At 32.2% G+C, this 15,505-nt stretch overlaps 1 protein-coding gene across 2 annotated transcripts in view; it reads left to right on the forward strand.

The window, feature by feature from the left end:
- Ergic2 (ERGIC and golgi 2) overlaps positions 1 to 14,799 on the forward strand; it is a 36,670-nt gene extending 21,871 nt beyond the window's left edge. For both annotated transcript variants that reach the window (XM_027934094.2, XM_071610022.1), the window contains exons 9-14: positions 3,978 to 4,033; positions 4,919 to 5,017; positions 7,834 to 7,931; positions 12,227 to 12,389; positions 14,029 to 14,111; positions 14,286 to 14,799. In XM_027934094.2, coding sequence (XP_027789895.1) covers positions 3,978 to 4,033; positions 4,919 to 5,017; positions 7,834 to 7,931; positions 12,227 to 12,389; positions 14,029 to 14,111; positions 14,286 to 14,348 — 562 coding nt within the window. In that variant the 3' untranslated portion in view covers positions 14,349 to 14,799. The remainder of the gene's footprint in view (positions 1 to 3,977; positions 4,034 to 4,918; positions 5,018 to 7,833; positions 7,932 to 12,226; positions 12,390 to 14,028; positions 14,112 to 14,285) is intronic.
- The last annotated feature ends 706 nt before the right edge of the window (positions 14,800 to 15,505 follow it).

Genomic DNA, 15,505 nt, shown 5'->3' on the forward strand with positions numbered 1-15,505 from the left:
TATAGTTAGAAGCCAGCAATATTCTGGAATAAAGTTAAATTAGGCAAAACTTAAGGAAAAATATCAGATCACACCTCTTATGAACTGCATTTAGCATAGAAGTTGTAGAATAATAAATTTTACATAATTTCTGAATGAATAAATAAATTTCCTCCCTCAGATTTTGTTATTTGTTTGCTATGGCTGGAACCCATTCTACCCATTCCCAATCTGTTATTCAGAACCGTAGAACTTATTAATATCAAGAAACTTAGAAGATTTTATTACACCTTTGCATATATCCTAGTCCAATATGAAAACTTACACTCTCATGATGATAACGTATATTTTCAATGAGAGAGGCCCCATGGAAAAGCATTTGGTTTGTATCTTATCAACTCAGTGGTGTCTTTATGTGAACACATTCCTAACTTTTTGGTCTTAGATTTGTCAAGTACAGAACTGATCATTTTGAAAATTATGTATTATCTCTCAAACATAGTGCCATTTCTAATTGTAATATAAGAGAGATTTATATTATGTATAATATAACATAATATTTATTATATGCCATTTCTAATTGTAATATAAGAGAGATTTATATTATGTATAATATAACATAATTTATAATATATATTTCAGCATGCAAATGAATATACTAGAAAGTATAAGGAAGCAGGCAGATGTTTGCAACTTACACTAACAGATTGTGAAAGGTGTATTAGCATTTTTGTTGATGAGATGTTCTGGAATAATGAACAACTCTCTTTAATGTTATGAACAAAATAGTATAATATTCACTAGTTTCTTGGGAAATTTAGTGTATATTGAAATTCTCGCAAGTACTTTGTGAAACTAAATGGAATTAGGCTCTAGTCTAAGGTAATTATATATAGGTTTTTCATGTATGTGAATGTCTCTTAAAGCACTTTAAAATTAGGTAAGATGTAGAACAAATTTTTTTTTTAATTGATTTTCTTTGCAGTTTGTCTTGTTTTTCTGGCTGTTGTCCACAAATGCCAGTAGCAACCCCTTCCCAATAATTGTCACAATCAGAAATGCATCTCCCCAACCCCTACCAATTTTCAGAATAGCTTTTTCTCCACTGAAAGATCATTTGGGCTAGATTTCCTGTCTGATGGGGTAGAAATTACAGTGTCCAGGAAAGAAATAGGTAAATTGTTAGTTATCTAACTTCCCTAAGAAGAGCTTTAACAAGGGTCAGAGAACTGCTATCATGTACTAGGAATGATTTAATTTTATTTATCTATCTATCTGTCTGTCTATCTATTTATTTATTTATTGTAGTTGGACACAATACCTTTATTTTCACATGGTGCTGAAGATCGAACCCAGTGCCTTGCACGTGCTTGGCGAGTGCTCTAGCACTAAGCCACAACCCCAGTCCTTTAATTTGATTTTTACCTTTTAATTTTTTAAAGGGAGATGTATATTTATGCTATTACTTCATAAATTTCAAGTGTGTCTTAACAAAAATTTAAAAAAGGAAATAAAAAAGAGGCATAATTTAAAATTGTTCTCTATTCCTCTCAGAATAAAATACTGGTTTGTGAGACTGTGAGAGAGAGACCATTGAAGTCAGATATGATGCTATAATGTGATTATTCAGAAATTTTCCTGTCTAAAAATTTGTTTAGAATTTTAGTAGGAATACTGTTAGAATGATATGCTTTGTGGAGATAGGAATAGCCTACAACAATAGACTTTGTTTTAATAGTGAATCTGAGGTAATATACATTACCCTGAACACACGGCACTTTACCAGACTAAACTATTAGTTATTTCAGTGCATAGGGAGTTGCTTTGTTGCACAAAATTTTAATTTTATTGGATGTTAACCTAACTCATAGAAACACATGGTCAGAAAAATTAGAAAATAGAATATCTAGAAATTCTTCATAAAAATAAAATATGAAAGTGAGGTTGCAATTAAAGTAAGTTTCTGAGTGTCTCATCGGTTAGCCAAGGAAGGAAAGGTATGTACTGATAATTTAATGCAGCTGAAACAGTATATTCAGAGAAAATAAATTTGCTTTAGGTAATTAGCCTTCAGCAAGGAAAGTGCAGTTGGACCTTAATAGCAGTAGCTAATAGTCAATTAAAAAAAAAAGGCAAGTGATTTTGCAAATGATTTTGAGTGGTTTTACTAAACGATTGATGAGTAGGTAGGAGTTACCAGTTTGTTTTTTTATTTGAGTAGTCAATGTTGAGTTTAAAACAATTAAAAATTAGAATCTTTGATTAGTCTATGTGGAATAACTTAGGGAAGAATATTTTTAAAGGAATCAAGAAAGCACAAATTCAGTACAACATAAAGTGAAATTTGCTAAGAGGTGTTACAACTGATGATGTAAAAATAATGTAATAGCAGGAAAAGATTTGCTTGAGTAAATTTTCAAATTGTGAAAATACAGACTTTTATTTTTTTTTATTTTTTTGAGAGAGAGAGAGAGAGGGAATGAATCTTTCTTGTAGATGGACACCACACAATGCCTTTATTTTTATGTGGTGCTGAGAATCAAACCCGGATCCCGCCTGTACTAGGCGAGTGCTCTACTGCTTAGCCACAATCCCAGCCCAAAAATACCAACTTTTTTAAAAGCCTATAGTTATCCATTTTTCATCAGTATTTTACAGAAAATATTTAAATTTATCATGTATTTTTAACTGGTAGTTAAATTTCATGGACTTAAATATTGTAATTTCCATGAATTTTTGTTAAAAATAAAAGCTGAATATTCTAACTTGCCCTACTACACAGGAATTTGATGGCTTAGCAGAGGTAAAATTTTATTGCTCTTTTTTTTTCTTAAGCTCACTACCAAAGATGGAAATTTTTTTAGTGAGAAAATACCATCTACCACTATTACCAAACAGAGTAGCTTTGGAAATTTAGTTTTTGTGTGCTCAGTAAGGTTACTTGATGAATTTAACCTAAAGTCGTAAGGCAAAAACAGAGTTTATATATGAAGCTTATATTGTGGTAAAGGTTATTTTGATACAAATATTATTAAGTGATTTTTGAGTAATTTCCTTTGTTCTTAATGCTTTCACAGGTTGTGTTGTTAAAAGTTTAAATAGGAATTAGATTCCCATTCTTCTACTTGGATATATTTTCTTATCTCAAATTTTACTTCCAAAAGTGTTTTCAAACACTTTTAAGTGCAAAGGAAATTTCTGTGTTTTAAAAATCCTTGTAACTATACAGTTGAGTAAATTCTGCCTTAAATTATTAAGCTGTTATGTAATGAATGACATGCTTAAAAGCAAATACCCAGAATCTAATAAGTATTGCTGAAATACCTTCCAAGTAATGAATATGCCCAATTCAAACAAGTCATGGATTTATATTTTCAAATTTGAAATATGTAAGATTTCATTATAGATCATCATTAACAGATAAACACTTGTAATCAGTTTTGAAAATAGGAACACTAAGGAAAAAGTAGCTTCCCTGTTAAACACTTACATTACAAAAAGTAGTACTAAGTTATTATTATTTTGAGTTTCAGCAATAAAAGTGTATGAGAATTTATATTCTGTGTAATAGCTTTGATATTGTATCTTGGCCCACAGAGCCTAAAATATTTATTACCTGTTTCTTTACGGAAAAATGTTTGCCAACCCCAGTTCCTTATACTGCCAAGGTGATAAGACTTGTCTTCTTAATCATAAGCCACATACATTCTTCTATTTGTACTACAAACAATTATGTAACTTGGGAAAGATCCACTTTCTAGTTTTAGTTAGTTTTATGTGTGTGTATATATATATTTTTTTTTTTTAAATTGTTTTTTTAGTTGTAGATGGACACGGTACCTTTATTTTATTTATTTATTTTTATGTGGTGCTGAGGACTGAACCCAGTGCCTCACACATGCTAGGCAAGTGCTACACCAATGCGCTGTTACCCCAGCCCCTTAATTAGTTATATTTTTTTAAGTGTTATTACTTTAATTTTTTTTCCTTCCTTTCAGGGCAATTCCACATCCTCGAGGTCATGCACATTTAGCAGCACTTGTCAACCATGACTGTAAGTAGTTTCTGAAATTTTTTCAGTGTAGATGTCTTTGAAGAAAAAAGTGGAGTTTTTATTTGGTGTATGTTTTTGTTTGTTTTATTGCAGGTGCAAAGTAGGGTTTTGGAAGTAAGCTTTTTAAAAACAGATGTTCTCCAGAGGAGAAAATTAATTATTGAATTTTTTTACTCTAATCCATTTTTTGTCTTTAATCTGCTTTTACTTCAGTTTGCTAATAGCTCAGATACTTCTAAGGTTGGGGATGAAGGCCTAGATGTACTTTGTATCACTTTGTATGCAGTTCCACTAATTTTTATAGACAAGAGAATATATTTGAAGTTTAGTTCAATTTCTGTATCTAAATGTGGCCATATTCATGTGTATGTATAAAGTTAGTTTGATATAATGATTGTGAGAAGAGTTACTTTTAAAGTCAGCTATAGACAACAAAATAAATTCTATAAAAATATAAGTTTAGTTACAGCAATGATGTATGTGAAAAATATATACGATCAGCTTCATCATTTAGCCAGACGAACATCATCCCAATTCATGTAAAAACAGAATCTTGTAACTGTATAATTTATTGGATCAAGAAAGATGTAAATTTTTTTGTGCTCTCAGGATTAAATGTAATACTGTTTCTTAGAATTTAATTTGCAGGTAAATTATAAAACTTAAGACAGTTTTTTATCAGAATTTACTTTTACACATTTAATCCTGATGCATTTTCTCAACTTAATGTTGTTTTAAATAATGTATTATTATATTTGTAAAATTTAGATATTTTCATTTGAGAATAGATAAAAATGTAAACCAATCTGTAACATGTATTTTTGAATGATATAACTTCTCTACTTAGTTTTTGTTTTGTCTTTTTTTTTTTTTTTTGTCTCTTAGCTTACAACTTTTCTCACAGAATAGATCATTTGTCTTTTGGAGAACTTATTCCAGGAATTATTAATCCTTTAGATGGAACTGAAAAAATTACTATAGATCGTAAGTATTTATTAATTATTCTTGTAATTTACATGTAGGAAATGGCTTTTATAACCTTACTATTACTATGTTTTTAATTATCCTTTTACCCCCTAGTAAAGATAATCTTTAAATGGCTGATGGATTATTTATGTAGAGAGAATTTGTCCTAGAATTGCACAAAATTTGAGTGCTAAAAAATAAGTGATAGTACAGAGCCAGGCTTGGTGGCACACACCTGTAATCTTAACTACTTGGGAGGCTGAGGCAGGAGGATGGCAAGTTGGAGGCCAACCTGTGCAGTTTAGCAAGACCCTTTTCAGATTAAAAAAAAAAGTCTGGGGTATAGCTCACTGGTAGAGCATTTGCTTAGCATACATGAGACCCTGGGTTCTATTCCCTGAATTGCAAAACAAATAATGTCATAGAACAGAATAAAGAAATTATAGAGTTATGAGTAGGCAGGGGAAAGACAATTTTAACAGTCAAAATATAGGAAAGGTTGATATGTTAATTGGGCATAAGTGCATTTTTCTATATTCACCAACAAAAAGAAGAACAAAAGAAAATTTTGGTGTTAGTCACTTATTAATATAGTCGAAAGTACTACATTGTAGGACAGATAACTTCTTTCAGTGTTTTTTTAAACATTGAATTTCAATAAAAATATTAGTTTATTTTCCATGTTTTTCTGAAAATGTTTGATTGCCTTTTCTTTACTTATCTGGTCATAGTGAAAAATAAAGGTTGGGATATAGCTCATCAACTGTACCTTTTAAGGACCTACCTTACACTTTTGGAGCACAGATAGTGTTATAATTGCACTAAATAATCCCATTCAAAACAAACGAGGAAGGAGTGACACATATGAGTCAGTGGTCTATAGCAGTTTTCTAATTGAACTGGACAAATGTGACATTTCCCTGCTCTAGGAACGGAGATGTGCGTTGATTTTGTCCTATTCTGCTTCTAGGCAGGTTTCCCTAATCCCCCATGCTTTCTTCATTTCTCTTTGCTTTGTCCTCTGAAAAGTATTCCTACTTTCCCATATCTTTTTTGGCTATATCTAAAGAGGGCACGGAGGATATCCCTTTCTTAGTAGCTAAACACCTCTCTCAGCCTACATTCAGTTTATATAAAAGTTGTGAGTCCATAAGTTTTTAAATTTTTAGCTTAAACATGTATTTTCTTTTAATGCACACTCACAGACTTTGTTGGTCTTTAAGCGTATTGTGTTTTCATTTAATTCTGTGTGCCAAAACTTACAAAATTCTTTATGAGATATGCCTCATTTTATAAACTTAATTTTACAGAATTCAGGCTTATCAAGCTTCCATGAAACATGCCTAAATTGCTCCAAATCAGTGAAGGGAAGTACATTCTGTTCTTGGTGAACTTGGGCAAAGGCAGGGAGGAAGAACTGTACACAAACCATACTGTCTTCCATGACTCATATTTGCCTTGCGGGTTTATTTTGTTTGTAGTATTTTAAAATGTTTAATTTATTACTACATTTGATTTTCTAAAGATCACATATATAGATACCGACTCTTGGATTCTTTTTTAAAATAGTGCTTCTGGTATTACATGGGGATGAATAGATGTCCATTTTAAGTAGGATATGCTCTGTCCAGTTTGTGTCATACCCTTCTTGAAAATTAGAAATTGTGGTTAATTGACTTTTCTGAAACTGTAAAGCCAGTAATTGGCAAAACACTGATTAAAACTCAGGTTACATTCCCACTAACTTTGCCTTATAGAAAGATTTGTTGAGGGTTCCTGTTACATAGTAATTTAACTCTTTATTTTTTACTACAATATGACCAGTTAAGTAAATATTTAGTTTTTCTTAAAGTATTCTTGGGCTGCTCTCTATCACAATTATTGAGGTCTTTGTGAAAAGTGCATATTCCTGGGCATCTTATCCATTTAAATTAGAGTCTCTGGGGAAATGGCCAAGGATTGGGGGTGGGGGGGTGGGGACAGTGTGCTGGGGAATGAACTCACGGCCTTGTGCATATGAGGCAAGCACTCTATCAGCTGAGCTATATCCCCAGCCCACAGGATTAGGATTTTTATTTTAAAGAAGCTATTCATCTGGTTCTTTAAAATTAATTTTAAATTACTATATTTATACATAGTTTTCAGAAGAAAATTACTATGCTGAGTGAAGTACATCTGTTTTCATTTGGACATAATGTGGCCTCATTGCTCATCTACAGACACACCTAATTTTTTAGAATATACCTAGAGAATGAAGATTATTTCATTACCAGTATTACCAATTACTAAGTATTACCAATTACTGACAATGATGGAGCAGAGTTTTAGAACTGAAAAGTTTAATAGATTTCTTATCTACTTTGTTATTTGGTATTTTTTGCTTGTATTAAACCTAGGCATGCCATAAAAATGACCCTCTTAATTTCACAGTAGTCATTTAGAAGTTTGTTAGTGTATCTTAAGATAAAAGGAGAAACTGAAAATTATGATGATTATACTATTGTAATTTTATTTTACTCATATTCCTGTACTACAAAGAAATGTTACCTTTATTTTTCCAAGTTTCATATGAGAATGATAATGATTATAAGGGCTACCTAACTAAATCACTAGTTCATATTTTTTAACATTGTATGTTTGTGTATTGTGTGTGTATGTGTAAGAGAAAAAGAAAGAGCAAGAGAAACAAAGTGCAACCATGAGTATATTTTCATTTTATTAGACATTAAGTCAAGTATAATACTAAATTTTAAGTCAAATGTATTTTCTAGAAGAAGGATATATCTGGTTCTATTGCTATTGGATTGATAAAAAAAAATTTGTTTTTATTTTAGACAACCAGATGTTCCAATATTTTATTACAGTTGTGCCAACAAAACTACATACATATAAAATTTCAGCAGATACCCATCAGTTTTCTGTGACAGAAAGGGTAAGTTGATTCTGATTGGTAAAATTATTTTTTAATTTTTTTGTTAGTGTTTTATAGCCCCCCAGGTACAAGGTTCAAATTTAGTTGGTTCCTTTTCTCATTTTAAAATTTGTAGGAATTTTGAAATGAATTAACATTTTATTTTAAGCCGAAAATTTATCAGAAGTATTAGTATATTCTAGAGTGAGAACAGAATTTTTTAAAAATCTGAAATGTTTCTATTCAATGAAAACTTTGAATCATTAAACTATGATGACATCACTTATTCATAATGTCTTTAATCTTTTTAACATGTTTAATTTTATAATATTCTTTCCTCTATATTGTTCTTAATTGGCCAGCAGATTTTCTGATGTCTTTGCTGTTTATTTACTTTTAATATTTTCTTTTAGTTGTAGATGGACACAATATCTTTATTTTATTTATTTATTTATTTTTATGTGGTCTGAGGATCAAACCCAGTGCCTCATATGTACTAGGCAAGCACTCTACCACTGAGCCCCAACTCAGCCTTCTGTTATTTATTTTTTAGTAAATGTTCCTACCATGGAACATATGTGGTTCTTATAGATCAGAGAGCAAATTTAGAGGGCTTGCCTCCTCTTAAGTTAGTGCTTTGTAGTTATCTGATAAAGTGTTGTGGAACCTCAGAATAGTGTGGTTTTATAAATAAATACTGACAATGATGGAGCAGAGTTTTAGAACTGAAAAGTTTAATAGATTTCTTACCTACTTTGTTATTTGTTTTTTGTGGAGCTGGATATAAAAATCAGGGCCTTGCACATGCTAATAAGCAAGTACTTTTACCATTGAACTACATCTCCAGCCCTTATTTTCTTGTTTTTAATGTTAAGAATGGTAAACATTCAAATACTAACATTAAGAAGAATTGCAAGACAAAAAATAAGTGCTTTTTAAAATTTTCTTTTCTTCATTTGTAGTTTTCTTTTGGTATACTTGTAACTTATTATGACCAGGTTCTTAATAATTGTAGAATTTTCCATGTTCTGAAATTAGGTGGGTTTTTTTAGGGGTGAAATTTTGTGTCTAACTTTTCAAGTGGCTCAGGGAGAAAAACCAAGTATATATCATTGTGTGTATTTGTTTATTTTTGTGTGTATATACAAACTAGGTAAAATGTATATAAGTATATATTGTGCTTTTCCACATTTCTGTAAGGATAGGGAGATATTTTTCACCGTAAGATTAACAAACATCTGGAAGACACTATACATGGTCGACAAAGCTTTGGAGAAAACAGACACATGTATTGCTATGGGAATGTAAAGTGTCATAGTCTCTGTAAAAAGAAGTTTGGCACTATCTGCACAATGATGTATGCATTTATCATTTGACCTAGCAAACCCTTTCCTAGTAATTCTTTCTCAAGATACAGTGAGAATAATACAAAAGTGTTGAGTGTAAAGGTTATTTATTGTATTGTTATTTATAACAATAAAGACTAGAAACAACCCAAGCTGTACATCTATATAATAGAAGAACACATATCTTCAAAAGGGAAGAATGAAAAAGATCTCTATATACTGATATGAAATTATACCAGAATATATTTAAAAATAACAAATCCAAATAAAAAGTAAAGAAAAATATAGCTGGGCATGGTAGTACCTGCTTATGATCCCAGCAGCTCCAGAGGCTGAGACAGGAGGATGGTGAGTTCAAACCCAGCCTCAGCAACAGCGAGGCACCACGTAACTCAGTGAGACCCTGTGTCTACGTAAAATACAAAATAGTGTGGAAAATGCTCAGTGGTTGAGTGCCCTGGGTTCAATCCCTAGTACCCCACCCAAAAAAAGGTATATATTAGAATCTCAGAGCATTTAATATTTAGAGGGATGTGAATACTGGTATGATGACCAAATTAGTTGTGTTTCACTTGAGAAAAGAAGTGATGAGTTGGTAAAGTGCAGGATTGAGGGGTAGGGAAAGAGGGCTGATCTTTGGTCTTAGAACCCAAAGTAAATCATTAGTCTTTTGTTACATGGACATCACAGTCTCTAACATATGCATATATGTGGTAACTTCAACACGATATTGAGCATTTCAGAGCTTTAAGGTAAAGTCATTATTAAAAATTTGATCAGTAGCTTTTAAGGTTCTATTGTGCTAATAATAGGGGAAAGGGTTTTGTAATGCTCCACATAAAAATGTTTGAATATACCTTGGTAAATAATTATATCACTTGTATTCCTAAAAGCATACAGTTTAGTTAAAACTTACTAAAAACAGAATCTGGCTCAAAAGTTATAACAACGCGCTATGGTAGCATAGTTGTTTGGAGCCATAATAGAAAATTATTAGTTTCCAAACTTGAGTTTTGAAGTATAAGCAGGATAGAATGAAATAGATTTTTTTCCCTTAATGTTTACACTGGTAGATCTATGATTCTAGTGGCATTCCTTTTTGTTTGTTTGTTTGTTTGTTTGTTTAAATCCTTTTAAAACTGAAACAGTTGTTCAAATATTATCTTTCAACTTAGTGCATTTTCTTTTTTTCATGTTGTGTAGTTCAAAATGAACAGCAGAAACTGAAATTATTTGCTTTTTTAAATTTGATGACATAAATGACAGGAAAGAAATATGATTATTTTGTAAATTCCTAGCAGGTAAATACTACAAAACTATATCAAAATATAAACTTAGTTCTTATTGTTTTGGTCAATGAGGAACATGCTATTCAGTTGTAAGCTCTTGGACTCAGTATAAAACTCAAATGTAAGCTGACCTATTTGAGAAAATAGGAAAGAATGAGCCAGGTGTGGTGGCACATGCCCATAATCCCAGCACCTCCAGAGGTTAAGACAGGCAGATCACAAATTTGAGGCCACCCTCAGCATTTTAGCAAGACCCTGTCTTAAAAGATAAAACGCAGGGCTGGGGATATAGTTTGATGGTAAAACACCCCCACCCTCCACCCTAGGTTCAATCCCCAATACTGCAAAAAAAAAGAAAAACTAACCATTGTGTATAAATGCCACATTTTTTTTTTATCCATTCATCTATTGAAGGGCATCTGGGTTGGTTCCACAGTCTAGCTATTGTGAATTGTGCTGCTATGAACATAGTATCCCTGTAGTACGCTCTTTTAAGGTCTTCAGGGAATAGTCCGAGAAGGGCAATAGCTGGGTCAAATGGTTGTTCCATTCCCAGCTTTCCCAGGAATCTCCATACTGTTTTCCAAATTGGCCGCACCAATTTGTAGTCCCACCAGCAATGTACAAGAGTACCCTTTTCCCCACATCCTCCATAGCACTTGTTGTTTGACTTCATGATGGCTGCCAATCTTACTGGAGTGAGATGGTATCTTAGGGTGGTTTTGATTTGCATTTCTCTGACTGCTAGAGATGGTGAGCATTTTTTCATGTACTTGTTGATTGATTGTATGACCTCCTCTGAGAAGTGTCTGTTCAGGTCCTTGGCCCATTTGTTGATTGGGTTATTTGTTATCTTATTGTTTAATTTTTTGAGTTCTTTGTATTACTCTGCACTAAAAAATGACAAAATCATGGAATTTGCAGGGAAATGGATGGCATTAGAGCAGATTATGCTAAGTGAAGCTAGCCAATCCCTAAAAAACAAATGCCAAATGTCTTCTTTGATATAATGAGAGCAACTAAGAACAGAGCAGGGAGGAAGAGCAGGAGGAAAAGATTAACATTAAACAGAGACATGAGGTAGGAGGGAAAGGGAGAAAAAAGGGAAATTGCATGGAAAAGGAAGGAGACCTTCATTGTTACACAAAATTACATATAAGAGGTTGTGAGGGGAATGGGAAAAAAACAAGGAGAGAAATGAATTACAGTAGATGGGGTAGAGAGAGAAGATGGGAGGGAAGGGGAGGGGGATAGTAGAGGATAGGAAAGGTAGCAGAATACAACAGTTACTAATATGGCATTATGTAAAAATGGATGTGTAACCGATGTGATTCTGCAATCTGTATTTGGGGTAAAAATGGGAGTTCATAACCCACTTGAATCTAATGTATGAAATATGATATGTCAAGAGCTTTGTAATGTTTTGAACAACCAATAAAAAAAAAATTAAAAGAAAAACTAAAAGAAAGAATAATTTTGCTCTTTTGATAGTTTCAGAAGCTAACCACACAAAGAATACTGAATAACTGTGTCTGAAGAGTTTAATCTGGTAGGATAATTCATAAAGAATTTTGAATGTCTTGTATAGTAGAGTTGTACAACTTAATACTGTCGATATATGTTAACAATCAGATAACAAATTTTGTTCCTCTCTTCCTCCTTTTCCTCCCCTTCTTTTTAGGAACGTATCATTAACCATGCTGCAGGTAGCCATGGAGTCTCTGGGATATTTATGAAATATGATCTCAGTTCTCTTATGGTGACAGTTACTGAGGAGCATATGCCATTCTGGCAGTTTTTTGTAAGACTTTGTGGTATTGTTGGAGGAATCTTTTCAACAACAGGTTAACAGTCATTTCTGTCTTAATTTCTAAAAAGTGTCTATTAATTACACTTAAGATACTTCTCCTTAAAAGGGGCAATATACACATTCTTATGTTTTAATATTTGAAGAACTTTTTGTTTAATGTTAATTTCAAACCTCTAAAATTATATTGACTCACCATTAAGAGTAGCTAATTTCACAGCATTCACTAATTGAAGGGATATTTGGTAAGCTACAAATATCCTGGGGGTTAACAGAAGACAGAACTAGAATTAAATCAGCCCATTTTCTTGGTGGTAGCCTTGAATGAGTCACCTACCTTTTCTGGAATTGTTTTCTCATCTGTGAAAATCAGAATGAAAGATATAAGTTGTAAGTGTAGTATGGAGTTAAATGAGAAAATGTATAGAAATAGTCACTTAAGTTCGAATTTCCTTTTCATTTAAGCTTTATACTGTGTAAAATCATATCTTATGCTACTTTCAACTTTGTAGTATGTGGGATTTTTTTCAATCAATCATGTTTTGATTTTTGGCCCCAAATTCTGAAATTCTTTTAAAGATCATTTGCAGAATTGTAATGATGAAAATTTGAGATTTAAGCATAATAGGTAAAGTAGAGAAAAAGTTCACTTCCTTTTTCATCTTTAGTTCCTATTTGTATTACATGGAGTTGAATGGTTTATATACTTGAAATCTTTTTTTTTTTTTTTTTTTTTTGATACTTGGGATTGAACCTTTGGTGCTCACCCACTGAGCCACATTCCCACCCCTTTTTATATTTTTCATTTTGAGACAGGGTCCAGCTAAGCTGTTTAGGACCTTGCTAAGTTACTAAGGATGGCCTCAACCTTGTGATCATCCTGCCTTAGATTTCCAAGTTGTCTTTTTTTTTTTTTTTTTTTGATACCCAGGATTGAACTAAGGGGCACTCAACCACTGAGCCACATCCCCAGTCTTATTTTATATTTTATTTAGAGACAGGGCCTCACTGAGTTGCCTAGCGCCTCTCTTTTGCTGAGGCTGGCTTTGAACTCCTGATCCTTCTGCCTTAGCCTCCCGAGCTGCGGGGATTACAGGTGTGCACCATTGCTCCCAGCAAGGCATCATATTCTTAAGCATATTTTTTTAAACAAATGAATAGCTTTTCTATGTAATTCCTTGTTTTTTGCTTTATTTAAACATGTGTTAATAATTTATTTTCAAAATTATAGGGGAAAACCTTGAAAAGATTATGTCAAGGTCATGAATTATATGGCCTTGTGATTTTGAAAAAACATTAATTTGTTTTTAAATGTATAACTATCTTCTTATTTATTTTTTTCTTTTTGGTACTGGGGATTGAACCCAGGGGTACTTAACCACTGAGCCACATCTTCAGCCCTTTTTATATTTTTTTAGAGACAGGGTCTTGCTAAGTTGCTTAGGGCCTCACTAAGTTGCGACAGTTGGCTTTGAACTTGTGATCCTCCTGCCTCAGTGTCCTGAGCTGCTGGGGTTATAGGCATGCCCCACTGTGCCTGACTGTGTGTCTTAGTTTTTAACCATGAAAGAGAATAATACAAACATCTTTGTTTCCTTCCTTAATTATAGTTGAGTTTTTTATTCATGTATAGCAATTTCAGAATAATTTAAAAACATAAACATTTTTTGTTACAGGCATGTTACATGGAATTGGAAAATTTATAGTTGAAATAATTTGCTGTCGTTTCAGACTTGGAGCCTATAAACCTGTCCATTCTGTAAGTGATATTATATACATGGTGTTGATCTCTGAATCATAATATCATTTCTAAATCTAAATAGTCACTTTTTGTGCCTAGAAAGAATTACCCAAAATACAGCTTTGTGTTTAGAGAAAATAGTATAAGGAATAAAACTAATGATTTGGTCTTTTTTCTCCCTTTTCCCTTTAGGTTCCCTTTGAGGATGGCCACACAGACAACCACTTACCTCTTTTAGAAAATAATACACATTAGCAACTCCTGAGGGAAGGAGATAAACTTTTTGCCTGAGACATAAAACCTTTTTTAATAATAAAATATTGTGCAATACATTCAAAGAAAAGAAAATATGAGTGAGAACCTGGAAACACACTTATTTTAAAAAAGAAAAAAAAAAAAAGGGAAAAAAAACAACCCAAACTGAAATCCTGTGTATGTTGTGTCTGTTACAAATGTCCTAGAAGAAATTATGCAGCTAATCAGTGAATAAGTCCATCTGGAGTATTGGTTTGAAGATGACTCCTTCTGATACTTTCACAACAAATGGACAGTGTTGAACTCAAACCTTACTTCTTGGTAACAAAGCCTGAAGGAAGGAAATGAAACCACATCTAAAGGAAAAGGCATTGATAACTGCAAATGTTTGCGTCCTTTTGTTTTTAAGAGATATGATGTGAGAATAAAAATATGTAAAACATATGGAAAACTAGTCTAGACTTTAAAAAATTGTGATCAGTTCACAATGTTAATAAAGAAAACAGGGACTAGTCCCTATGTTATAGCCATATTAATGTTAAGCCATATTGACAAGACCATTTTATCCAGTATTTTGGTCTTATGAAAGTAACTGCTTTTCTTTAATTCTTGACGTTTATAACCATTCAAGGTAGAATCTTAGAAGACTAAGGTGAAATCTCCCAAGGGCAGATATGTAAGTGGTATGATATGTAACAGAGATATCATTCACAAATTGTATAGTGGAGACTCTAAGGAAAAGAAAGCACATTCTTTTTTTAAAATGCTGTTCCCTAATCTGATCATTATTTATTGGTAATTTTGAGTGATGGGGGTGAGAAAGAAAAAGATCAACTTCTGATGGCAAAAATTATCAGTTTGTTAATAATAAGAGGAAAACCGGAATATTTTATACGTGTGATAAATGGGGAGCAGGGTAAATTTAAATAAATTAGAAGTATGAAGCAAATTTTAAGTATGACAAGATAATGTCAGGTTTTAGAGGTGCCATATTGAACAATGTCCGTTAAACTAAAAGCTGGATTATGAAGGAAATATTTCATTCAGTATGTTCTGAATGTGACTGATTTGTGTTAGGTTAAGGTTGTGTTTTTTTTTTTTTGTTTTGTTTTTTTCATAACCTTTTAAGGGTTGGTTTTAAATTTCTAGAATATAAA

This window comes from Marmota flaviventris, chromosome 3 (genome assembly GCF_047511675.1).
Source record: "Marmota flaviventris isolate mMarFla1 chromosome 3, mMarFla1.hap1, whole genome shotgun sequence".
NCBI classification, from domain to species: domain Eukaryota; kingdom Metazoa; phylum Chordata; class Mammalia; order Rodentia; family Sciuridae; genus Marmota; species Marmota flaviventris.